At 40.0% G+C, this 27,068-nt stretch overlaps 1 protein-coding gene across 2 annotated transcripts; it reads left to right on the plus strand.

Moving 5' to 3' along the window:
• Positions 1-3,284: 3,284 nt before the first annotated feature.
• On the plus strand, positions 3,285-25,706 carry AMPD1 (adenosine monophosphate deaminase 1). 2 transcript variants are annotated; one of them, XM_005887111.3, is made up of 16 exons: positions 3,334-3,429; positions 4,712-4,723; positions 8,930-9,110; positions 10,916-11,081; positions 14,111-14,276; positions 17,371-17,590; positions 18,043-18,172; positions 19,228-19,422; positions 19,704-19,835; positions 20,544-20,707; positions 22,571-22,697; positions 22,880-23,043; positions 23,920-24,040; positions 24,715-24,888; positions 25,059-25,169; positions 25,531-25,706. In XM_005887111.3, exons 1-16 carry the CDS (start codon positions 3,408-3,410, stop codon positions 25,687-25,689), a joined length of 2,244 nt encoding a protein of 747 aa, XP_005887173.3. In that variant the 5' UTR covers positions 3,334-3,407; the 3' UTR covers positions 25,690-25,706. The 2 variants fall into 2 exon arrangements, with proteins under 2 accessions (XP_070223546.1, XP_005887173.3); XM_070367445.1 differs by lacking the exon at positions 4,712-4,723 and having other exon boundaries at positions 3,285-3,429.
• Positions 25,707-27,068: the final 1,362 nt, after the last annotated feature.

Genomic DNA, 27,068 nt, shown 5'->3' on the forward strand with positions numbered 1-27,068 from the left:
CATTGATAACACTTGTCAACATTAGTTAACTTTTGTTAATAAGAAAAAATAGAAATTATTTTTGAACAGACAACTAGGGTATCTGTCACTCACAAAAAAATGGGAAAATTGGAGGGTAACAAATAAAGGGAAGAGTCATTTGAAGGGGAAGCAGATTTGAAAAGGAGAATGTTTGGTTTGGCTATATCAGTTTGTCAGTTCCGTTGGGAAATCCAGGTGGAAATGTCACACATACACACACACACACACACACACACACAGTTCAAAAGGGACAAAAAATATTTTGGTTCAGTAACAACTTTGTAATGTGTTCTAATATAGCTGACTGAAAGCAGAGGATGGCCAAAAAGCTAAGCTACAAAATGGTCTCTTTTTTGCAAAGAGGCTTATTCCAGTTTTCAGTAGGAAAGCAAAGATAAAAGATTATTCAGTTCAGGCCCACAATTCTGTTCCAGATCAGAAGTTCCACACTGATATTACTGTCTTTAATAGACATTGTTACAATTTCATAAATTCTGCTGAATCTACCAAAGGACTTTATTTACCTAACAGTAATTATCGCAGACAAGTGTACCTCAGAGATATTGCAGGTTTTGTTCCAGAACACCACAAGAAAGTGAGTATCCCATAAAGCAAGTCACGCGACCTTTCTGGCTTCCCAGTGCATATAAAAGTGAAGTTTAAAGTATCCTATAGTTTTAAGTGTACATTAGCATTATGTCTAAAAAACAATGTACATATCTTAAGTTTAAAATACTTAATTGCTAAAAAGTGCTAGCCATCATCTGAGCCTTCAGTGAGTCTTAATCTTTTTGTTGTTGGAGGATTTGCCTCGATGTTGGTATGGCTGCTGACTGATCAGAGTGGTGGTTGCTGAAGACTGGAGTGGCTGTGGCAATTAAATAAAACATTAATGAAGTTTGCTGCATCAATTGACTCTTCCTTTCGGAATGATTTCTCTGTAGCATGTGATGTTATTTGATAGCATTTTACCTACAATAGAGGTAGGAAGTTATATCATCTACATCTGTTTAGTGTGGCCACCTTCATTAATTACTTAGGTATATCTTCTGGATAACTTGCTGCAGCTTCTTCATCAGTATTTGCTGCTTTACCTTGCACTTTTATGTTATGGAGACAGCTATTTTCCCTTAACCCTCATGAACCAATCTCTGCTACCTTCAAACTTTTCTTCTGCAGCTTCCTAATAAATCTCAGCCTTTGTAGAATTGAAAAGAGGGCCTTTGTCTGGATTAGGCTTTGGTTTAAAGAAATGTTGGGTTGTTTGGATCTTCCATCCAGACTAAAACTTTCTACATATCAGCAGTGAAGCTGTTTTTCTTTCTTACCATTCATGTGTTCACTGGAGAAGCACCTTTTAATTTGCTTCAAGAACTTTTCCTTTGCATTCACAACTTGACTGTTTGGCACACAAGGCCTGGCTTTTGATCTATCTCAGCTTTCAGCTTTTCTAGCTTTTGATTTAAAGTAAGAGACATGGGACTCTTCCATTTACTTGAGCACTTAGAAGTCATTAGGGTTATTCAGTGGCCTAATTTCAATACAGTTGTGTCTCAGAGAATAGCAAGGCCCAAGGAGACAGGGAGAGATGGGAACCAGCCAGTCAGTGGAGCAGTCAGAACACATACAACATTTATCGATTACGTTCTCATTTTATATGAGTGTGGGTTAATGGTGCCCCAAAACAATTACAATGGTAACATCAGAAATCAATAATCACCAAACACTATAGCAAACAACAATAATGAAGTTTGAAATATAATTACCAAAACATGATACAGCGATATAAAGTGAGCAAATGCTATTGGAAAAATGGTGCCAGTAGACGTGCTCCATGCAGAATTGCCACAAAACTTCAATTTGTAAAGCAAAGCACTATAAAATGAGGTCTTCCTGTATTTAGGTGTATGTAACCCAGACTTTGTGTTATTGTGAAAGGAGCATGAGATTTTGGTCCAGAGAGCCTTAGCTTTGCATTAACAATTGGAATGCTTTGGGCAGAATACATCTCTCCTCAGAGCCTAAATTTTCTCATTTGCAAAATAAAGGTAAGGTACTCCTTGCCTTACAGGATTTTAAGAAGCATAAATAAATGCTTTGCATACTATAAAATGTTATATGTAAGAAGGATATTCTCTTTGTAACAATATATTTAGTAAAGGTACCTGAGCACTCTAGGCTGCAGTTGGGTTTCCATAAGATTTGAAGTAGGATTTCCCTGGAGGTAAAGTGGATAAGAATCCACCAGCCAACGCAGGGGCTGTTGTTCCGTCGCTGAGTCGTATCTGACACTGTGACCTCATGGACTGCAGCACGCCAGGCTTCTTGTCCTTTACCATCTCCTGGAATTTGTTCAAACTCATGTCCGTTGAGTCAGTGATGCCATCCTCTGTCATCACCTTCTCCTCCTGCTGCCTTCAATCTTTCCCAGCATCAGGGTCTTTTCCAATGAGTCGGCTCTTTGCATCAGGTGGCCAAAGTGTTAGAGCTTCAGCATCACTCCTTCCAATAAGTATTCTGAGTTGATTTCACAGGTTCAATCCCTGATCTGGGAAGGTCCCACATGCTGTGGAGCAACTAAAGCCTGTGCTCCACAACTACTGAGCCTGAGCTCTAGGGCCCACGAGCTGCAGCTACGGAAGCCTGTGCACCTAGAGCTGGTGCTCCACAACAAGAGAAGCCACCACAGCGAGAGATCTGTACTCCGTGATGAAGAGTGACCCCTGCTCCAGCAACTAAAGAAAGTCTGTGCGCAGCAGTGAAGACCCAGTGCAACCAAAAATAAGCAAGTACTTTTAAAAAAAGATCTGAAGTACATTTACCACTTATTAAGTAAATTCTGTCAGGTGAATTTCTGCTAAGTCAGGGATATGTCTTACAAAAGTGTGTGTGTGTGTGTGTGTGTGTGTGTGTGTGTGTTGAGACTTGATGAATGTATCAGCATATTCACCAACCACAGATGGCTGTTCTCAGGACTGAAATCCTGAGAACCTTGACTTTCCAGAGCCTGCAAGACTTCGTTGTGTTCTGCTAGGGTGGAAAATAGTCATCAGTGGTCCAGTCAGAGAAGAACACTATGCATTAAGAGAATCCAATCCGCAGGAAGATTTAGAGAGTATTGAAATGCAATTCTTGGCCTACCACAGATATCTTGTCTAAAATCCCAGGGTAAACACTGAAGGCGTCACCTGTTATTCACTGTCAATGCCTAAAGTTATAAATAGGTCTACAGCTCATCTGTCTCCTTTTAGAAGAGAAGGGTCAAATTACAGGGGCAAAGCAAAATAATAAAATGAATGTCAGCGTGTTTTACAGTGTCCGTCAGTCATCCCTCCAGTGTCGCGTCTCTTCCTTTCCACTGTGCTAGAATACAGGATCCCAGCACAATGCCTCTGTTGAAACTTCCAGGTAGGTGTGCAAAAGTGTTTGGAGAGTTCAATTCTTTTGATATGCAATCGTTCCTTTAACTATCATTTCAGGTCTGGGACTCCTTTATTTGGGGTTCATAGTATTTTTAATTAATACACTTCAGGAATAGACAAGGCGGGGTTTTCAAAGGGTTTCTGGTTTTTAGTTTTAGGAGGGAGGTAATCTTCTAAAACTGTATCATGCAGTAGCATCCTTAATGATCCTGGTAGAAAACTATGTAAGATATTTATTATCTACTCTGTTAGTCTAAACAAAACCTGTGCTGCCACACTTCTGAGAAGGGTCATAAATAATGTCTTTAGCAATAGTATTAGCTGAAAATCATGAGAATAACAGCAGTTTTAACCCAATCTGTATATTCTGATGGTTCACAATCCAGGTTTACACACAGAATAATTTTCAAAATAATAATAAAAGTCTTTTTCATTATAAAAGTAATACACGATTCATGTGAAATAAAAGAAATTTCACTGAAAAATAAAAGTGATAAACACTCATTTAGAGAAATTGGGAAATCTAGAAAAGGAGTAATTTTTTAAAAACCCACAATCCCCATCATCTAAAGATAACACTTTTAACATGTTAGTGTTTTTCTTTCAAACTATATTCTTTGCAAGTGTAAAGAATTAAAAAGCACACTCACAGTTGAGATTATATTATACATGTGACTTTGTATCCTGTCCTTTTGGCTTCACATGATAAACTTAATCATTTATCATGGAAGTCTAAACATCATTTTAAATGGTTCTATAATATTTCCAATTTTCTTAACCAATCCCTAGGTTCTTTATGATTTTTTAAGTATAAATATGCTCTGACAATAATATTTGTACCTAAGTTTTTTCCACACTAAGGATTATTTCAGTAGAATAGATTCTCAGAAATAGCTGCTTGGTAGGTGTTACTTAATTGTTTACCAAATTATCTATTTTCATTTACTTGCTACCAGCATTGTATAAGATTTTCCATCCCTCTTGATCATGTTTTTAAATCACATTTTACAAAGAGGACTTCTTTAAAATTATAAATTTAAAGAGAGAAGTTAGGAAAAGAAAATGAAGAAGTATATGATGACTACATCCCCAGGGTTTTCTAATGGCAGCAAGTTGTAGGAAAACGGAAGAATGAGCTCTAATAACACATCCCACCACCCCCCTTCCTTGTACCAACCTACCTATTTCTATTCCAAAGCACTGATTAGCAGCCATGATTTCTGAAAGTTGTTCACATATTTTATCTTGTTCTATTTTACTTCATACAGCTGAAGGAAAACGTGAGTATTGGGGCTATTTTCCCTGCCATTTGCCAAAGTATCAATATTTTAAGGATACTATTCTTTAATTCAGAAATATGGATATTTTTCAGCAGTGTTTAATAATGATATCATTGAAAGCCAACAAAGATTTATAATGACCATAGATCTTCCAAAGCGTAGCAAATGAACTCATGGATTTTCCTGACTCAAAAAAAAAAAAACCTACATTTTTGAAAAAGACACTTAGACATTAGCTAAGGGGATTTACTGAGTCCTGCCTGAGTAAACCCTCTCATGGTGAATTTTTGTGATTAGATAACATAAAATCCCATTTTTAAAATAAAATTGTAACTTTTTATGTATGCTACCTTCCATCTCAAATCAGACTTGTCCTTTGACTGACTAATAGTACTCATGATGCCTCTGAGTTCCTCTGAGATGTGATGTGGCAGATGAGAGGCCTAGGACCCATCTTTCCTACATATTAATAAAGCACTGCTGAGAAATAAGCATGTTTTTCTGGACCTGTTGGGTGAAAAAGCAAGCATGATATTCCTTTTCTCAAGAGTCTTGCACTTCCCATGTTAATAATAATAATCCTCGACTTCTGGATAGTACTATGTAGTTTCTTGTTTAATCTTTATTAAATAAGTCTCTGAAGTTAACATTATTATTATTAACATTCCTCTTTTATGATGATGAGCATTGAGGTTCCTAGTGATGGTATGATTTGCCCAAGGCCACCCAGCTGTCACAGACACTTTCCCCACTTGTAGCCTAGGGTCCCTTCTGCTTCACCACTCTTCTTGTTTCGCTCCTCTCATCTATACTCTATCTAAATGTGGATGTCCTAACCTCAAGACATTGCCACTCAGATGTTCCATTATCTCAAACATGCTCAACAAAGAACTCCACGATTATCTATACAAACCCAAGGGAGCCCATAAATTAGGTTGTCACCCAATCTTATCTACTCACCTTTTGAAATATCAGTTTCACCTTTTTCTTTCTCTAATCACCACCACTCCCTAAAGTATTTTTGGAGGGCAGAGCTCTTGAATTAGGAATCAGATTTCAGCTGTGTTACATGAAGGTAAAACAATTGGTTGATTTAGTGGAAGGAAATATCAACCGTATAATTTTTGGTGTTAATGTAAGCTACTTGTTGAGAGTAGAGTTTCTACTTTTCGACTGTCTATAGTGACTTAGGGAGATACAACCTTAGTAAAAACCAGTGTTTAAAGACATGAAACTAATAGACGTGTGCGGTCCCAAATAATGGATGCTTGTTTTGGAAGAGCCAAGTCTCGAGCAAGTAGGATTTGGTCCTTGGGGCTCTGTTGCCATACTGTACTTCCTGAGGCCTCCAACAGCTCTGCCACTGACCCATCATGACAAATCAGTTGCACACTCATCTTCATCCTCCTCCTCATCATCATCATAGCCAACTGGCCTATTTCCATTTGCTCTCCATGGTGCATGAAGAAGTCTCTTCTGACTTCTGCTTGTCATTCATCCTTGAGGTGCATGTGCTTGCCTGTGACGCTGCGGGAGGAATGATACTATTTCTGGGGAACAGTTGGCTGTGGGATGGGGAGGCATTCTCAGGCCATCAAATGCGTCTACTTAGTGTTTTGTTTGTTCCTTTGTGGATCATGGCGCTTGCCAAAACAGTAGGCATAGCATCCAATGATGCTTTTTAGTTTCAGGAAGTGCTTGAGTTTAATGAGACAAATAGATGCATGAAGTTCAGCCAACATAGTGGGCTTCTCCGTTACCCTGCTGTGACGAGCCAGGTTTGAAAACTGGCTGACCTGACTGTCAAGAGTTGGTGAAGTTATGAGTCAATCACTATCATTTCCAGTGTATGCTTCAGCCTATACTAAGCCATACCATTTATCACTTTCTTAATAACCCAAAGCTAATTCGAAATACTAAATATCTGTCTGATCAATGCTACCAAATCATATAATTCAGTTTAATCTGATGTTTTATTTTCCTTTAAAAAATGCTTTAAAAAAGCAAATTCATAGACATTATCTCACCTGATGTCACAAGAGCCTTGTAAGGTTTGTAGGTAATAGTATTGCCACTTTATAGATAAGGAAACTGAAGCAGAAGAAGGTGTAGTAATTGGTAAGTACAGAACAGTACTTGAATACATTACACTTACCTAAGTTATCATTGAAAATGTGTCATTTTGGAGACTTGTATAGATGTCAATGGGGCAAGAGTGGGGGGATCTATCTTTATGTCTGCAGTTTGCTTTGTTATTACATAAAGAATGTTTTTGTCTGCTACTATTGCCCCAAATATTTAACTATATGCCATTCTCATTATTTGCTCCCTGCTCTTTTCTGGAAATACCAAGAGATTTTTACAAGTATTGGGTTGACTAGAAAGTTCGTTAAGGTTTTCCCTGAGACCTTATTGGGCCACCCCAATATCAGAGGTAATGACTACTCAGATGGAAACAATTGGGTATCTGGAAAATAGAATGGAGCTTAACAGAAAAGCAGATACTTGATGGCCATCACCACCCTATTCAATAAAACTGGTTCTCTTTTCTCCTAAAAGTCTTGGGGTTATTCATTGCCAAGCTAAAGATCATTCTTCCACCCATTGTAATTACAACATGTAAAAGTAAAATTGGCATTCCGAAGATCATTTATTATGGAAGCTACATGTCCACAAGAAATGGGATTCCCAACACTGGGCAGTAAATTTTAGTGACTCCCTCCCCTGACATCACCAAGATGTGAGGATTTGAAAAAAATGAGGTTGTGATATGTGACAGCAACACAATTTCTGTCTTAGGAGGAAAAAAGGCTCTAAAGTACACATTTATTTATCAAAACTACTGATATCACTGGCTCTCTTTAGTAAGAAAACACCAAAGATCAACAACCCTACCACATCTTCATTTTACTTGTTTATTTGTCCATGCCCTGCAGCATGCAAATCTTAGTGGCTCGATGAGGGATCAAACCTGTGCCCCCTGCATTGGGAGCCCAGAGTCTTAGCCACTGGACCACCAAGGAAATCCCTCCACATCTTTAAAACCATCAGAAAAACTCTACTAACCTAATGAGAAGGACTATGCTGCAAGGTTACTATGAAATCAAACTTAGTCCCACCAGAAACAGGTGATCTTAGGTGCTAATCATATAAGAGCCCAATCCCATCTTTCAGTTCAGTTCAGCCACTCAGTCATGTCCGACTCTTTGCGACCCCATGAACTGCAGCACGCCAGGCCTCCCTGTCCATCACCAACTCCCAGAGTTCACTCAAACTCATGTGCATCGAGTTGGTGATGCCATCCAGCCCTCTCATCCTCTGTCGTCCCCTTCTTCTCCTGCCCTCTATCCCTCCCAGCATCAGAGTCTTTTCCAATGAGTCAACTCTTCTCATGAGGTTGCCAAAGTACTGGAGTTTCAGCTTTAGCATCATTCCTTCCAAAGAAATCCCAGGGCTGATCTCCTTTAGAATGGACTTGTTGGATCTCCTTGCAGTCCAAGGGACTCTCAAGAGTCTTCTCCAACACCACAGTTCAAAAGCATCAATTCTTCAGCGCTCAGCCTTCACAGTCCAACTCTCACATCCATACATGACCACTGGAAAAACCATAGCCTTGACTAGACGGACCTTTGTTGGCAAAGTAATTTCTCTGCTTTTGAATATGCTATCTAGGTTGGTCATAACTTTCCTTCCAAGGAGTAAGCATCTTTTAATTTCATGGCTGCAATTCCATCTTTAAGATTCTCCTAAAGTGTGCTGTGGGCTTCCCTGGTGGCTCAGACAGTATAGAATCTGCCTGCAATGCAGGAGATCCAGATTCAATCCCTGGGTCAGGAAGATCCCCTGAAGTAGGAAATGGCAACCCACTCCAGTATTCTTGCCTGGGAAATCCCATGGACAGAGGAGCCTGGCAGGGTATAGTCCATGGAGTCACAAAGAGTCAGACATGACTGAACGACTAATACTTTCAAAGTGTGCTGTAAGAATTTGACTTGTGATTCTGAGAATGAATTTCCTAGCTACCCACACAGAAACCCACTAAAGAGAAAATAGGCATTAAGCTCCATGAAGTTTCTGGCACACTTGTCAGACAGCAGGGCAGACATGTCTCCAGGGCAGTCCTTACATGTGCCTTACATGTAGCAGAAACTGTTAGATGAGTTCTGAGAAAGTGCTTGAAGACTAACACATGAAAACTTCTTCTAGCTATTGATGATGCAACGCGTAGCTTTGCTGAAAAAGTGTTTGCCTCTGAAGTCAAAGATGAGGGAGGCCGTCACGAGATTTCCCCCTTTGATGTGGATGATATCTGTCCAATTTCTCAACATGAGATGTTTGCTCACATGTTCCACCTGGAGGCTCAGTCCACCCCTACAGAAACCAGGAGGTAAGTGGTGTAAGGGGAATGCTTCGCACATTGGGACACAAGGAAGGGGAAGTGTCAGGACCAATGGTTCACTCTGAACGAAGATTCAACTTGGAGGAAAACTCTGCCAGAACTAAAAATCCCCCCCGTCCACCCAGACACACACACATACACACACACACTATACCCTAGGGCAAAGTGACAAAGACTAAAAAAGAAGAAAACAATGGCCTTCCTACCTTCATCCTCATCTGCCTTTAGTTGAAGCCTCCCTATCCACCCAAGCCCTATCCAGGTGGCTCAGTAGTAAAGAATCTGCCTGCGAATACAGGAGACATAAGAGACCTGGGTTTGATGCCTGAGTTGGGAAGATCCCCTGGAGGAGGAAATGGCAACCCACCCCAGTATTCTTGCCTGGAAAATTTCATGGACAGAGGAGCTTGGTGGTCTACAGTCCATGGGGCCGCAAAGAGTTGGATACAACTGATCACACACACATCCACCCAAGCAAGAGGAAATGATCTACCATGTGATTATTGTGGTTATTCCAAAGCAAAGTGGGTGATGGGTGCTGTCCACACATTCAATTTCCACACTATCAGTGTAGAAACTGGAACTCAAGAGCCTCATCTTCAGACTCTGTTCTTAGTCGACCTTACTGCTGTGCTTCCTGACAGGAATCCTTCCCTCCGGCCAGTCTAACCTCCTCCAGGCCTCAGGGATACAGCCCTCTATTTTCGCCCTCATGTCCTACCCATCCTATGCTTGCGACTCATAGTTACTGCCTTCCCTGAACAGATCCCTCTCCGCAAACTCTATTTTCCCTTATTTGAATCGCTCTAGTACTCACTACCTGTTGCTGTGTGCCGCAGTTTAGTCTTCAAACCTATTACTGACCACTTACTTGGAACTCCCTCCTCATAGTACTCCCCTCACTACCCCACTCCCCGCTCCCAGCCAGCTTCACTGGGAAAGATTGTTCTGCTGTCCTTCCCTTCATTGTGTGTCTTTAAGGAAAGAACAGGCTTCCCTGGTGGCTCAGCTGGTAAAGAATCCACCTGCAATGCAGGAGACCTGGGTTCTATCCCTGGGTTGGGAAGATCCCCTGGAGAAGGGAAAGGCTACCCACGCCAGTATTCTGGCCTGGAGAATTCCATGGACTGTATAGTCCATGGGGTTGCAAAGAGTCGGACACGACTGGGCGACTTTCATTGTCACTCTCGAGGAAAGAACAGTAATCCACCTCCTTTAGTATCCCCTGTAGGACCTAACACAGAGTATGTATCAAAGTAGAAACTTAATGCAGACATGTTGATTTGAGGAAGTAACATTAATTAAGCAACTTATAAGTTCCAGGTATTATGCTAAGCATTTTCTAGACATTAAATCTCACAGAATTCTTATATAGTAGACATTAATACACCATTTTTTTAGATAGACAAGTTCACAGAATTTAAGGGACATGCACAAAATGGCACAGGTACTAAGTGACACGGCCTGTGCTTATGCAACACCCAGACTGGCTGTTCTGCTGGGAGTGGGCAACACCCAGACTGGCTGTTCTGCACTGTGCAGAACAGTGTCTTGCTGTGAGTCTTCTGGTATATCCCCTAAGGCCCACTATTCCCAGGTATTCAGGAAAAGAGGAAGACTTAGGTGACACCCCCTTCCATTTGGTTAGATCCTGTTCCTGACTCCCACCCTACATTGAATTTTCACTGTTCGTCCTCAAAATTGTTTCAAAATAATAAAACATCAAATTTATCACTATGAAACTCCCAATGAAGATAAAGTGAAATGTTTTTATTTTTCAATTTCAAACTCAGGAAAAGGCGCTTCTTCGGACGGAAGACTATTAGTTTGTCCGTTCCACAAACTGAAACATCGTCCACCAAACTGTCCCTCATCGATGAGTACATTTCTTCGTCTCCCACCTACCAGACTGTGCCTGATTTTCAGAGAGTGCAGATCACTGGCGATTATGCCTCTGGGGTGAGTTGCTTCTTGCCTCCCAGATGTAGCTGCTGGGAGATACTCAGCTTGATTGTCTCAGCTTCTTTTCTTCCTCCCCTCCCTTTTGAAGGTGTCAGCTCACTTGCCCTTTGTTATACTTCATTATCTCATTTCAATAGCAATATGCTATGAATTCGGGAAATATTTTATTTTACTTATTTTTGGATGTGCTGGGTCTTCATTGCTTTGCACAGCTTTTCTCTAGTTGTAGCAAGCAGGAGCTACTCTTCGTAGCTGTGAGCAGGCTTATCCCTGTAGCTTCTCTTGTTGCGGAGCACAGTCTCTAGGCACTAGGGCTTCAATAGGTGCAGCACACGGGCTCAGTCGTTGCAGTTCTTTGGCTTAGATGCTCTGCGGCGTGTAGAATCTTCCCATATCAGGGATTGAACCCGTGTCCCCTGCATTGGCAAGTGGATTCTTATCCACTGTGCCATCAGGGAAGTCCAGAAAATTTTATTGAAGTATTGCTGATTCACAATGTTGTGTTAATTGCTGCTGTATAGCAAAGTGATTCATATATATATATATGAATATACTTACGAATATATATTTTTCCATTATGGTTTATCACAGGTTATTGAATATAGTTCCCTATGTTATACAGTAGGATCTTGTTGTTTACAACATGCTATGACATATTTCTATTTTGCTTTGATCATCTCACATAATTTCTCTTTATCTCATTTGCTTGCCCATGAGAATATGCAGTAGAATGTGGCTGCATATTGTGTGTTACAGAACATGTGTTACAGAAAACAGTGGACAAATTTTGGCAAAAGAACCAAAGAGAGTAGCTACTGATCTAGTCTCACTGAGGTATCATAAAGCAAGACAGGGAGCCTCAGGAAGGCATGGAGGCTCTTGGTGGAAACATGTACCCAGAGCAGACCTAGGATGGATAGAAGGGCTGCAGGTAGCATAAACCAATCAAAGAAAACAGCTCAGGAGAAAGAGAGGGAGAAGAGGAAAGAAGCGTGGAGAGACTGAGAAAAGAAGATGAGAGAGGGGTTAGAACATTCTCATGGGGTTATTGTTCTTCGACCAACTGTCCTCTCCAATTTCATTGCAGATGCTTACACAGTAGATTACTACTTGGAACAGATACTAGTATGCCACAGAGATAGTAAACTCATGTTACAAACAACTTGATCTGCCTGTCCTGTCCAGAACAGTTGTTCAATTAATAAATCTTTGCCACATGAGCTTGCAGAATCAGCATCATATTGGTGAAACTTCTGTTTAGCCATCAGTCTATGCTCCAAATATAGTTTTAATGACCAGTCCTAAGCCCTCTTATCATGTAACGGATCCACTTAATGTCAGTCCCAAGATATTTAAAAGTGACAGAGCAATCTGAGACAACCTAAAGGGGTGGGGTGGGGTGGGAGGGGAGTTTAAGAGGGAGGAGATATATATATACCTATGGCTGATTCATGTTCATGGCAGAAACCAACACAATATTGTAGAACAGTTATTCTCCAATTAAAACTAAACCAAAAAAGTGACAGAGCAATGAAATGGACACTGTTTTTATTTGTTTTCTGTGTGGTAACATGTGTGCTCTACAAGTGGCAGAAATTTTAGATGCTAGATAATTGAAATGAAATGTTTAATAGCAATTTGGAAGAGTCCAAAGTTCCATAAAACCACCAATATTAAGAGACAAACTTGATCCCTATGTGCTTGGTGGAAATGAAAACAGGAATGAAAAGAAAGAAGATGAGAAAAAGGACAAGGTTCACAGAAGGTGGGGAGTAGCTTCTTCTCCTATAAAAGCTGGAAGGCACCTGAAACCTCGGCCTAGAGTTTTTAAAGAACCAAGTATGTGGCTACACCTGTTGGCTGAAGGTGGCTAAGCTGTTGAGCTGCACTTCACCTGGTCATGGTCTGTACCTGACCATAGTCTTCACCTTCATAACTGAACAGAGAGGTAAAGGGGGGAATTAGGGTTCCCAAGGCCTCTCATCCCAGATAAACAACAATTCAATGTTATCAGTCCTTATTGCACACCTCCTCTGTGCCAGGCACTGTGTGCTAAGTGCTGAGGATGCGAAGGTGAATAAGAGCCAGCTCTTGTCCTCAAGGAGCTGATAGGTAGCCTGTTAGATGGCAAAGAAACAAACATGCCCTTGGAAGCAGATCCCTTAGACCTAGTACCCCTGTCAGAATCTCTTGGCTAAGGTCAGCAGGTCTTTAAAAAGAATTCACCTGTTTAGGATCAATAGCTGGACCTCAAACCATCAGGGGCAACCTTATGTTGGGGTTGGTCCCAGAAAGTCGTCAGGCTCTCATGATGAGCATGTAATGATTTCAAATTACAACTTCTTGGGCATGCCAGGCCTGGCTGGGAGTCAGGTATGGGGCAAGAGAAATAGACCAGTTTAGGAAATTTGCTGCAGTTCTAAGAAATTTTTACTCTAGAATCTTTCTATTTGTAATTCCAGATTAAATTCTCTTTGAAACCATCCCAAAGAATGAGTTCTTACAGGATGATGCTCTGTCTCTAGCTACAGAAGGCAGTGTGTGCATGGCAGGGTTTGAAGGCCATGTGACACCTTATTCCTCCCCCAGTATTTCCCACACTGACCAGCAAGTGGTTTGAGTTCTCAAGTTTGACCAACTTTGTCTTTCAGTTGAGGTACTATCTTCAGAAATGCATACTTAAAATGTTTGTTTGTCACCGGGAAGAAGTATTTTCCATGTTAGAATGGGTTCTTTTCATCATATTTGTTGGATAATTGCTTATATCTAACAAAAACCAAAAACAAACACAGGACTTCAAGGAAAGACTCATAGGACAGATATGTCTTGGTAGAAATAGAAGAGCTAGAAGAACTTCTGAACCTGCTCCTGGAGGGAGACCCAGGGTCCAAGTCAAGTGAGAAGCAGCTGGGTGGGCAGGGGTGGCTCAGCAGGGCCAGCTCACCAGGAGAGCTAGAAGATGCCAAAGACAAGCTTTACCCACTTCTGCAATTTTTATAGGTGCTACTCTGAAATTTTCTTGGTAGGTTACAGTTGAAGATTTTGAAATGGTTTGCAAAGGTCTTTATCGGGCATTGTGTATACGGGAGAAGTATATGCAGAAGTCATTTCAGAGGTTTCCAAAAACCCCTTCCAAGTACCTGAGGAACATTGATGGTGAGGCTTGGGTAGAAAAAGAGAACTTCTATCCAGGTAAGTAATTTTCTTATATAATTTCTGGAATATAGTTTGAGGTTTAACTTGTTATTGTTCAGTCGCTCAGTCATGTCCAACTCTGTGACCCCATGGACTGTAGCCCACCAGGCTCTTTTGTCCATGGGATTTCCCAGGCAAGAATATTGGAATGAGTTGCTCTTTCCTTCTTCAGGAGATCTTCCTGGATCAGGAATCAAACCCAAGTCTCTTGCATTGGCAAGCAGATTCTTCACCACCAAGCCACCAGGAAAGCCCTTAGGTTTAACTGCTGCTGCTGCTGCTAAGTCGCTTCAGTCGTGTCCGACTCTGTGTGACCCCATAGACGGTAGCCCACCAGGCTTCCCCGTCCCTGGGATTGTCCAGGCAAGAACACTGGAGTGGGTTGCCATTTCCTTCTCCAATGCATAAAAGTGAAAAGTGAAAGTGAAGTCACTCAGTTGTGTCCGACTCTAGCGACCCCATGGACTGCAGCCTACCGGGCTCCTCCATCCATGGGATTTTCTAGGCAAAAGTACTGGAGTGGGGTGCCATTGCCTTCTCCGTAGGTTTAACTACTAATGATTAAATATGCTCCCATGGTTTTAAGTCTAAACCATAAGTTCATGGTTTATAAACTTAAGGTTATAAGTATAAACAATTTGAAGTATCATAGTCACCTTCAGCTCCATCCTCTCTTCTGCCCCAAAATGCCCAATTATCTGATTCAGTCTGTATAATATCTCTCAGAAACTCCTCTTTTCACCATTCCCCAAGCCTAAGTTTAGGCCCATATTTCTCTTTGTCTGGATCATTGCAGTGGCTTCCTAATTACTCTGTTAAATGCTAATCTTGTTCTCTCTCAGTTCATCCTCATTTTGGTACCAGTTACTATAACACAAATCTGAGCACATCCTTCTCCTGACAAAAGTCGTTAATGCCTCCCCCAACAAAGTTAAGTCCAGTCTTTAGACTGGCATTCAAGGCCTACCACTACATCTGGCTTTCTTCTGTTTTTTTTTTTTTTTTTAATTAAACAAAAAAATTTTTTTGGCCATGCTGCACAGCATGTGGGATCTTAGTTCCCCAGTCAGGAATCAAATCCATATGCCCCCTGCAAGTGTGGAGTCTTACTTAACAACTGGACTGCCAGGAAAGTATATATCTTTTATTTGTCTATTACTTATTTATTTTTGGACTTTCACACTCAATCTATTTATAAACTTACCTTCTTTACTCCTTTGAACTTTTTGTTCTGGTTGGAAGCCACTTAGTCCAGCACATTCCTGTGCCTGTGCTGTTCCCATGCTGTTCCCTGTGCCCACTGCCCTTCCCTGCACTTTTTTACTATGTGTCCACATATCCAGATCCAATGTCATCCTTCAAGGTACTGCCCAAACGTGAGCATTTCCTGCCTTCCTCTGACCTCTGGATAAAAATAATGCTATTGACTTTCCATAGCATTTTATTTACATGTCTCATTTTTTACTTTCTGTCTAGTATTAAGTACATATTTAAACATAATCAAATTTTAATAATTTCACAATTTAATAATTTCCATAGTATATCATAATTTATGTAATCAATTCCTATTTTTAAGCTCTTACATTTCCAACTTTTAAAAATTTATTTCCAACAAGGTTACAATAAGCATCTTTATCATTAATAAATCATCTTTGTGTAGTTGCTTTTTATCTTTAGGATTAAGCTTCTAGAATTGAAATTTCAGATGAGGCAAATATTTAAGGTTTTTTAACTATCAAACTATGTTGTTAAAGATTTCCAGTTCTAGAACCTCCTCTCCTTAATTCCTTTTATTATTAAAATCATATTAAACGTGTGTCCAGCTTGATAACTGGATTGGTTTGTTCATCTTCTATAATATTGACATTTAGGTTGCTTATCTCACCTTTGTTTCTCCTAAATTATATTTTATATCTCTAGTATATTTAAGTGTAAGTATTTGAAAGTTGATATTTGACACAGTAATGTACTATTTTATTTCGTGTTCCTTATCTCTCAGCTTTGTATAGAAAATATGCAAGCTTTTTCTTTCTATATTATTTTTCTTACTCTGACCTTTTAGTCATCACTTGCAAACAGCAGATTTTCTGATGCCTTGGACACATATTTATTTAAAGTAAAAGGAGTGCTCTAAAGGCTATAACAATGTGGAATTTGTCCTCAGCTTTCTGAGGTTGAAATTGTTAGCAGTGGAAAGAAGGGGACTTTCATCCACATTATCCCTTCTCAAATCCTTTAGCAAAAATTGCATGTGCTTTACAAGGTGGAAAATATAAGTATAATAAGAATTACGTTTAGAATTTATTTTATATCTCCATTTGTATTAAAACCACTCTAGATGGAGAACAAAGGATTTTAGGGCAGGGAGACTATTTTGCATGATACTATGAGAGCAGATACATGTTATTATTCATTTGTTAAAATTCATAGAATGTGCACTACCAAGAGTGATCCCTAAGGTAAGCACTCTGGACTTTGGATGATAATAATGTGTCAGTGTAGGTTTGTTGATTCTAACAAATGTACCATTCTGACTGAAAATGTTGATAGTGGAAAAAGCTATGCACGTGTGAGGATAGGGGTATATGAGGACTCTGCACTTGGTGCTCAATTTTGCTGTGAACCTAAAACCACTCTAAAAAATTAAGTCTATTAAAAAATAGCCATTCTAAATAAAGACTGATAGAGACAGTTTAAATAAAGGAAAAGTCCAAATTCTACTTTTTAACTCTATTTTTATTTCTATGCAATCATTTTATATGTTAATAAAATACTCTATCAGGAAGACTTTGGTAAACAACTTTATTAAATAATTAAAATGATTTGTAAGTAGTATAGCAAATTAAACAGCATTCTAAAGAACTTGAAAATCATTTTTGCACTAGATAAAATGTCAGGCTTATTTTATACTACTAAATTAGTCACATTTGAAAAATAATGTAAACATGAACTTTAGCTTAGCTTTGGATAATTACAACTTAATGACGTACAGAATTGCAAACAAATGAAATCTTATAGTATTTAACTGGCTATTTTTATGTGGTTATTCATTCTATATGCTGATATATTATTGTGTATTTTATTGAAAAAGTCTTTACCCCTCCTGTGAAGAAGGGAGAAGACCCTTTCCGAACAGATAACCTCCCAGAAAACCTGGGTTATCAGCTCAAAATGAAGGATGGTGTGGTTTATGTCTATCCTAACGAAGAAGCAGCCAGCAAAGATGAGCCCAAGCCACTTCCTTACCCAAATCTGGACACCTTCTTAGATGATATGAATTTTTTACTTGCTTTAATTGCCCAAGGACCTGTGTAAGTGTTAAGACCTAAACTACTGCTACTGTTACTACTACTGATGGTAAGACTAAGGATTTAAGAGCTTACTATGTTCAAACACGCATTAAACGCTTCATGTGCATTATTTCTTTCACTCTTAATAATCATTGTATGAGGTGGATATTTTTTATAACTCTAAATTTATAAGCTGAGACTTTGATGAGTTAGGTAATTTGCCCAAAGTCACACAGGTGGCTAAGCCAGGATTCGAACCGAAATCTTCCCTCATTGTTATTTATGTCCAACCTTGATGAAAAGATTAAGTCCTTGGAGCCCAATGCTTTTCAAATTAATGCAGAATAAGTCAGTTCCATTTGGAAACAAACGTAATTGTTTATGGTAAAGGTGATAAGGGTACTGATGGTTTTGAAATTGTGTTCCTTAAATGTCTGCAATTTTTTACAATTATGTGATTTAATTTTTCACAGTAAGACCTATACCCATCGGCGCTTGAAGTTTCTTTCCTCCAAGTTCCAGGTCCATCAGATGCTCAACGAAATGGATGAGTTGAAGGAGCTGAAGAACAACCCCCACCGGGATTTTTACAACTGCAGAAAGGTAAACATGTTTGCTGCTCAGAGATCATTCCTGGACAAAAACATTAATGCAATTATTTCTTGAACAGGATAAGAAAGATACTGTTTTTCTGATTAATATAAAATTTCTACAGATTCAGTGGAATTTAGTGAAAGCAAATAGATTATGTCTAAAAGATGCAAATGCCTTTCCTACTGTTTTCCACAGACAGGGTTACCACATTATTGCCATAAAAGTTATACTTGTCATCAACAACAAAAATAACAAAAACAAATAAAACCTCAAAAGCCACTCTTCTAGGATTTAGAAGGCATTCATTCTAGTCTTTTTCCTTCTACTTCCTGACTGTAAAACATTGGGGGAAGTGATTAAGTATTTGTGAGTTTTGGTTCCCTCATTTGTAAAATTGGAAAATATATCTGCTCAATCTAGCTCACAGGAGGATTGTGAATATCAAATGATCCAAACCTTGAGGAAAACTAATCAACTAGAAACATTTTGAAGATGTACTCTGATCATTTAAATGATTGCAAGGACGTGGGGGTAGGAAATATATGAACAGAGATTTGGGACCAAATCGTGGCTCTGTCATCCGTATAAGCTTGGGCAAATTGCTTAATCTATCAAAACTTCCACTTATAAAAATTGTTCTTATAAAAGTACCTAACTCATAAGTGTCATCTCTTTACCATGGATGCATTATTTCAATCCTTTCTCCCCTTGGGGCTGAAAACTCTGGCAACTAGTTCACTTCTGGCTGTGTCTCAGGGGTGGAAAATTGTCCCCAAGAATTTTGTGTGGATCAAATGTACGAAGTAAATTGGATATTACAGATATGCAAGAGAAGCAGGCAATATTATTTCATCCAGCCTAAACGTTCACATTCTTACAAGGGCACAAAAAGGTGCTATGTGTTCATTCTTGCTTGACCACCTATACCAACTGTCAGGTCACACCCCTATCATTTACTCCTTTCTCTTAGCACAGCGGGATTTGTGGGCACTGTAGCCTCTAACAGAGCAGCATAACGAAGCATTACAGATTGTTGGTTTTTCTTGACCTGAATGTACACACAGGTGGACACTCATATCCATGCAGCTGCTTGTATGAACCAGAAACATCTACTGCGCTTTATTAAGAAATCTTACCAAATTGATGCTGACAGAGTGGTCTATAGCACCAAGGAGAAAAATCTGACCCTAAAGGAACTTTTTGCTAAATTAAAAATGCATCCCTACGACCTGACTGTTGATTCTCTGGATGTTCATGCTGTAAGTTGATGATGTCAGTTTCATCTAATACTCAGAACCCACATGCATTTCTCCTACAAACACTCCCTTCTCAGAGCTTTAACCATGTGGGCTTACCATGCTGACAGAAAGAACCCATGCACAATTTCAAGGTTCTCTCATTGTCAGCTATCCTGTATTCCATTCTTGGAGCCCGAGCCCTTCCCCTCATACCACACCCTGGTTCCTTGCAGTCATTCCCTAACTCTCTGTGTCCACGCAGCTCTCATAAGCATACACTTGTGTTCTGTTTCCTGATGCAGGGACGTCAGACTTTCCAGCGTTTTGATAAATTCAATGACAAATACAATCCCGTAGGAGCAAGTGAGCTACGGGACCTCTACCTGAAGACAGACAATTACATTAATGGGGAATATTTTGCCACTATCATCAAGGTGAGGGGGAACCAGCCAGATCTACGGTACCTGGCCTGATTCTTAGGGAGGGGGAAGAAGAAAGGGAGGGAAGGAAGAAGGAAGCGGGGAAGGAAGCAGGGGAGAAGAAGGGGAAGGAGAGAGGAGGCGGAGGGAGAGTGCTGTCACTTGGGTCAGGCACTACCCAAACGAATGGCATCATTTCTTGTGAAACATCCACTGTAATGATATTTGAAGACCTTGATTCCTAGGACAGAGAAGCTGAGGGTGTGGATTTGGGATTAAGGACCTGGTTCTTCTAGACTTTTGGAGTTGTAAGTTCGGGAAGAGTCAGGATCAGAACCCACCCTGATCTTCATGACACTTGAACATTAGGAGGCAGGAATGACAGATGCAGTTGGGAGATGTGTGTTTTGGGAGATAAGGGTCATATGAAAGTTGAGTTTGTTTGCAGCAGTGCCTTGGGATTGCATCATCTGCAGTCTGACGCTTTCTGTCTGTGGAGTCCATCAGGTCCCATCAGTCTTTCACTGCAACTAGACGCCCCTCACCTCTCGGTCTCCTTAAATCTTAGCCTTGATAGTTTTCCTCTGACTTCCTTTTTCATAACCTCTGTTCTTCTTAGGACCTCTAGGTCCTAAGAAGTTTCCTCTCCCTAGACCCCTAAGGTTCCTCTCCCTAGACCCCACAGGTATAGACTCCTGAGAGACTCCTCTCTTGGCTTTGCAGGAGGTAGGTGCAGACTTGGTGGAGGCCAAGTACCAGCATGCCGAGCCCCGCTTGTCCATCTATGGCCGCAGTCCTGAGGAGTGGAGCAAACTCTCCACCTGGTTCGTCCAAAACCGCGTCTACTGCCCCAACATGACATGGATGATCCAGGTCCCCAGGATCTAGTACGTAACCGCTCACTGGAAACCCTAACGCCTGCCTCATCCCACCTGCCCTCACCTCCTCCACACGAACAAAGAACAGGCAGCACATCTGGACAGATACAAGCTTTGTTGATAGCACTCAGTGCTGGGTCTCCAGAGGGTGCCTGGTTTTGTCCACTCTAGGTTTAGCACTTTTAATCACAGACAGGAGTTAGGAAGATCATTTCAGTTCAGTTTTCTAACCAGGTTGTTTTTTTAAACAGGGCACTTGATGCAGATCACAAAATAACTTACTAAGAATGATTAAAACTTAGCTAGGAGAAAAACTACATACACTTTAGTATACGTTTTCTTTCTCTTGGTCCTCTTCTCTGTGTCCAGCTCCTTCTTTCCCAAGCATGTCTGTACTGGGGTGTAGCTTTCTTGTATCAGAACTTCAACTACTGTCTTCTGATTATCTTATCTACGAGTGCTCAAGTTGTCCATAATCAATGAATATTTATCAATGGTATTATCACCTGCTGATTACTCATTGCCTTCAGGAATATTCATATCCCTTATTTTCTATCTAACTTAAGTGTTGATGTATTGTCTGGCCATCTGCCTCTGTGTTCTGTGTGCCCTGTGACAATGTAAGAGCTTTATCCTCTCTCTTTAGCCAAAAAAACAAAGGAACACTTTAAAAAATTGTTGTTTATTATTTTATTTTTGGTTCCTCTGGGTCTTCGTTGCTCTGTGTGGGCTTTCTCCAGGTGCAGAGAGAAAGGGCTACTCTCTAGTTGCAGTGCGTGGGCTTCTCATTGGAATGGCTTCTCTTGCGGCAGAGCACAGGTTCTAGAACACGTGGTCTTCAGCAGTTGCAGCATGTGGGCTCAGTAGTTGTGGCACATGGACTTAGTTGCCCCAAGGCATGTGGAATCTTCCTGGCCAGGGATTAAACCTGTGCCCCCTGCATTGGCAGGTGAATTCTCATTCACTGTACCACCAGGGAAGTCCCAAAAGAGTAACTTTTTGAATGGAGTAAAACTTCCTATCTAATATCATTAAGACAGAGAGGCAGTAAAGTGTGGTGGTTAGAAGCATGGGCCCTGGCCCTGGGCTTGGCTATACTTGAATCATGACTCTACCAGTTACTAGCTGTGTGACCTTTGGCAAGTTTCATGACCTCTCTGTGCCTTAGTTTCATCATCTTTAAAATGGGGTCATAAGGGTATTTAATTTATTGTGTTGTTATGAGGATTAAATTAGCTAATACTTCTGACCACTCAAAAGAGTGGGTGGCAAATATTGAGTGCTGTATAAGAGTTTGTTAGATTGCCTCTGGCTACAGCACATCAGAGGTGTTCTTGATAAAGTGTTTCATGTTCACCATCTTGTATACCACACACAAAAAAATCATTGACCCTTTCATGACATAGTTCCCATGTTCTTCATTCTCTACCTGGCCTTAGCTGTGAGGATTTAATTTTTTTTTTTTTTTTTACCACAGAGCATTCATAGAAGATACAGTATAGGTTCATGTGGTCCAGCAAGAAATTTATACCTCCTATGCCAAAACTAAGGTCCCCTGGAGAAGGAAATGGCAACCCTCTCTAGTATTCTTGCCTGGGAAATCCCATGGACAGCTGAGCCTGGTGGGCTACAGTCCTGAGGGGTCACAAAAGAGTTAGACACAACTTAGAGACTAAACAACAACAAATGTCAAACCCAAACTGCATCCTTCTTTATGGGTAACCAAGAAGAAGGTACCAGGTGGACCTAAGATGGAAACACTAGGTCTTTTCTTAAACAAGGCATTTGGCCCTTTGCTTGTCTTTGGCCTTTACTTTGAACTATCAGTCCCAAAATCTTCTCCTCCTAAATTCTCTTCATTCCTGCCTCTAGTGATGTGTTCCGATCTAAGAACTTCCTTCCACACTTTGGAAAGATGTTGGAGAATGTTTTCATGCCAGTGTTTGAAGCCACCATCAACCCTCAGGCTCACCCAGACCTCAGTGTTTTCCTCAAGCACGTAAGCATGACCCTGTGGGCCTTCCTAAAGCTGCACAGGAACCAGCCTGCGTACCTAGCTGTGATGAATTCTTGATGCTTATCTCTGACATTTGGTCCTTGCCTCCGGGAGCCAAAAGTCTGTCTGAGGGCCGGGTCTCTGCTTTCAGACTAAATCCATCGCCTGTTCATTTTTCCTGACAGATTACAGGCTTCGACAGTGTAGATGATGAGTCCAAACACAGCGGCCACATGTTCTCCTCCAAGAGCCCTAAGCCCCAGGACTGGACCATGGAAAAGAACCCATCTTACACTTACTATACCTACTACATGTATGCAAACATCATGGTGCTCAACAGCCTGAGAAAGTAAGTAGATGAGAACTGGAAGGAGAATCTATCTGACACACTTCTTTCCTCATACACTGGCACCCTCGATGGTTGAGGGATGCTGCCACTTGGCCCAGAGAAGAAATTTCTTCCCCTTGACTTATTCTTCAGTTTCCTTACTTATTTGAGGAGAGGGGATGGACATTTTGGAGTCTTCAGTAACTTTCACAATTCCTTTTCTTTGGAAGTTTAGGAATCTACACTTATCACTGTGCAATTTATGATAAAATTGCATACTTTTTGCCCATCTTGGTATATCTGAGCAAGGAAGAAATATAGGACTATTATAAGGGAGTTTCTGGAAACCTTTCCCCCCTAAAGTGTGAGTAGCAGAAAAAATGACATGGTGATATTGGTAAACTTTTGGTGGTAACTCAAGATGTTTCTGTTCAGGTAATCAAATCTTAACTTTCCTCCATAACCTCATATCCTATATTGCCTCTTTTCCCAAAAACTCTGTGTTTTAGGAAGAGGTTTGGGGCTTCCCAGGTGGCTCAGTGGTAAAGAATCTGCCTGTCAATGCAGGAGATGCAGGTTCAATTTCTGGGTTGGGAAGATCCCGTGGAGGAAGAAACGGCAACCCACTCCAGTATTCTTGCCTGGAAAACCCCCGTGGACAGAGAAGCCTGGTGGGCCACAGTCCATGGGGTTGTAAAGAGTCGGACACGACTGAGTGACAAAACAGCAAAGATTATGCATTGGAATTGTCTGGTTTGCTGAATCCTTTGGATGCCCCACTTCCTTTCAGAGTGTTAATTTTTCCTACCAGATTTTCTGTAAATCACTTTAGGCCCAGAATGGTTGTCAGGTTCTGGTCAGTCACCTGTGATTCCTATAATAGCTCCATCTCCCTAGGGAACGAGGCATGAACACGTTTCTGTTCCGACCTCATTGTGGGGAAGCTGGAGCTCTCACTCATCTCATGACAGCATTCATGACAGCAGATAACATCTCTCATGGCCTGAATTTAAAAAAGGTGAGTTGAAAAAAAAAAAAAAGGTGAGTTGGAGGCTCTCTTCTCAACCTGAACTTTTATGTGGGAGCAAGAGGGATAGCTTTTTTCCTCCTTATCATTTTGTCATAAGTCATTATCAACACTGGAATCAAAATAAAGGAGAGCAAAAAATATTTTTGAGATTATTTACTGCATTTCATTTTACAGAGGCCTGGAGAAGTAAAGGAACTTGCTCAAGATTACCTAGCTAGTCAGTGTCAGGGAGGGGTTAATGCAGATCTTCCGACTTTTACTTTAGAGTTCTGACAAGGGATAGATGCGAGGCAGGTTGGCCTACCTTCAACTGGTTTTTGCCAGATTTCATGTTGTAGCATGTTTCGAAATGCCTCTTGTGAGAGTCAGAACTTTCTTGTAGAGAAAAAAAGTTTCACGGTGAATTCTTTTGCCTAAGATAGACCATTAACTTAGACAATCAAACAATCTGGTTTGACTCAATGCTTCTGAAAACTGATCTCATAAATTTATTCTAAATAGTATTTACATTTAAAAACTATTCTTTTATACAACAGGATTTAAAGAATAGGTGATAATTTTGTTGAAAGCCAAAACCTGAAGTAGATCATGGGGTTTTAACATTTCTAGTTTGCATACCTTTTCCAATATTTTAAAATATTTTTTTCACTTTTCCTTTTCAGAGTCCTGTGCTACAGTACTTGTTTTTCTTAGCCCAGATTCCCATCGCTATGTCGCCATTAAGTAACAACAGCTTATTTCTAGAATACGCCCGAAATCCTTTTTTAGATTTCCTCCAGAAAGGGCTAATGATCTCACTGTCTACAGATGACCCAATGCAATTCCACTTCACCAAGGTACACATATGGAATTTTGAGCAATTAAAGTATATTTTGCTGAACTGTTATTTACCGTCTAGAATTTTAAAGTTGAATCAATGATATTTCACTATTCTTTTGTGCAGGATGTGCGTTATTTCTTTTAATGCATCCCTTTTTCTTTCCCTCTTTTAAATAAATAACCCAAGGAGCCCCTAATGGAAGAATATGCCATTGCTGCACAAGTCTTCAAGCTGAGTACCTGTGATATGTGTGAAGTGGCAAGAAACAGTGTTCTGCAGTGTGGAATTTCTCATCAGGTAGACCTGCCTTTGACTGATTATCCTTCTGAGTCTGGAATTTGGTAACCTGGATATTGAAAAATTAGTTGAAGAAACACTTGTTGAAAAATTATTTCAGGAATCATGTGCGGTTACTAGGGACAGGGTCTAGAAAGAATTATTCTTTCTCTCTGGCCAGGACCTGTGGGCAAGGAAGATAAAATACACTTATTTCTCAGCAGACCATGCACATTGAGGCACTGGATGAGTGCGCTTAGTGGTTTATTGTTTTCCTCTTGCCTGCAGCTAATATAAGGAAGGAACCTTGTGGAGGATGTAATTATTGTCCGTATCAGGGTAAAAAGTGACAACAATCATTCTGTTTCCTTTTTTCTTATAGGAGAAAGCAAGATTTCTGGGCAACAATTACCTTGAAGAAGGCCCTGCTGGAAATGATATCCGAAAGACAAATGTGGCCCAAATCCGCATGGCCTATCGCTATGAAACCTGGTGTTATGAACTTAATTTAATTGCTGAAGGGATTAAATCAGGAGAATAAAACAAACAAAATAATGACATGGTGAGATTTTCATTGTAAGGTATAAATAGCAATGGTTACTAGTTATCAAATCCCTATTATAAGCCAAAGATTGCATTAGATATTGACATTATTTCATTTAATGCTTTGCACAACTTTATAGATATTATTGTCCCCATTTTGGGGAAGATAAGTAAACTGAGATTAGTGACCTATATAAAGATATACCTAGGAAGAGGTAGCAATGGAAACCTGGGTTTGTCTGACTCTAGAGTCATGACTTTCAGGCAAAATAGTTATTAAGGCAAGGCAAAAATACAAGCAAATGATTAGTTATAGGGAGAATGCAGGCTTTTGGTTTACAGAATGGAACTTGCTAAAGGCATTTAGACCACTGAAAAGTCCTTTTGACAGGATACAGCTGAAGAGTGACTTTCTTAGACAAAAACAGAAGTGGTGTAACCCAATGTAGAAAATCTGTAATTATGAGTTGTTACGGAGAATTTATCTTACAAAATGATTCTTAGTTTTAAGAATGTAATTCACAATTAAGTTATACTCAGCAGTAGTGGTACATTTTAAATGATTTTATTTACCAAAAGAAAAGTTACACGTGTAACTTTTTAGAATCATTCCTGTTACTCAAGGTCAAGTGGAATTCCTATTAACCAGACTATACTTCTATACACACACAGTTGTGTTGCCATCTAGTGGTTGGGCTGATAACTTCATTCACCTTATTCAATAAACAATTACTGACCAAACATCTAAAATATCAGTCTGGTACATACCTAGACAGCAAAGGTATAAGGAATAAGATCTCATTCTTTTATAGACTACAACTAGTATAAAACTGTTCACAGCATGAAGTTACAGCATGAGTAGGTACAAATGTGAAAAGGAACATTTTGTGAAATATCTTAGAAAATAAAGACATTTCAAAAGGAAAAAAAAAATTAAAAGCAAATTCCTATATGCTTCCACATTCTGTACAAGTGGTCCTAAGCATAGGTGTGATTCCAACAACATGTTTGTACTAGCCCTGGTGTATGAAATCTCTCCCTGGTTTCTGAAGTTGAAGTTCTCTTTGCTGAGTATTTTTAAGTCCCTTAGACAACCTGATTTTTCTTTTACCTTGACCTCTTTGTTACCAAAATAATACAAACTGCCAAATTAAACTTTCTATTCTCAGATTTAAAAAGGCATGAACTACCATTATGTATATCTCCATCTTACCCATGAGAGGGCAGTAGAATACATCCACGTCATTTATTACATCCATAGAGAGGATGAAGATGAAGATTTGGTTTCATATTTAGTACTTGGAATTTGATCTACTCATTTTGGCTTATAATCTTCCTGAATGCAAAGTCTGGAATAAATCTGAATTTTGAAATAAA

Source organism: Bos mutus, chromosome 3 (assembly GCF_027580195.1).
Source record: "Bos mutus isolate GX-2022 chromosome 3, NWIPB_WYAK_1.1, whole genome shotgun sequence".
Classification (NCBI taxonomy): Eukaryota; Metazoa; Chordata; class Mammalia; order Artiodactyla; family Bovidae; genus Bos; species Bos mutus.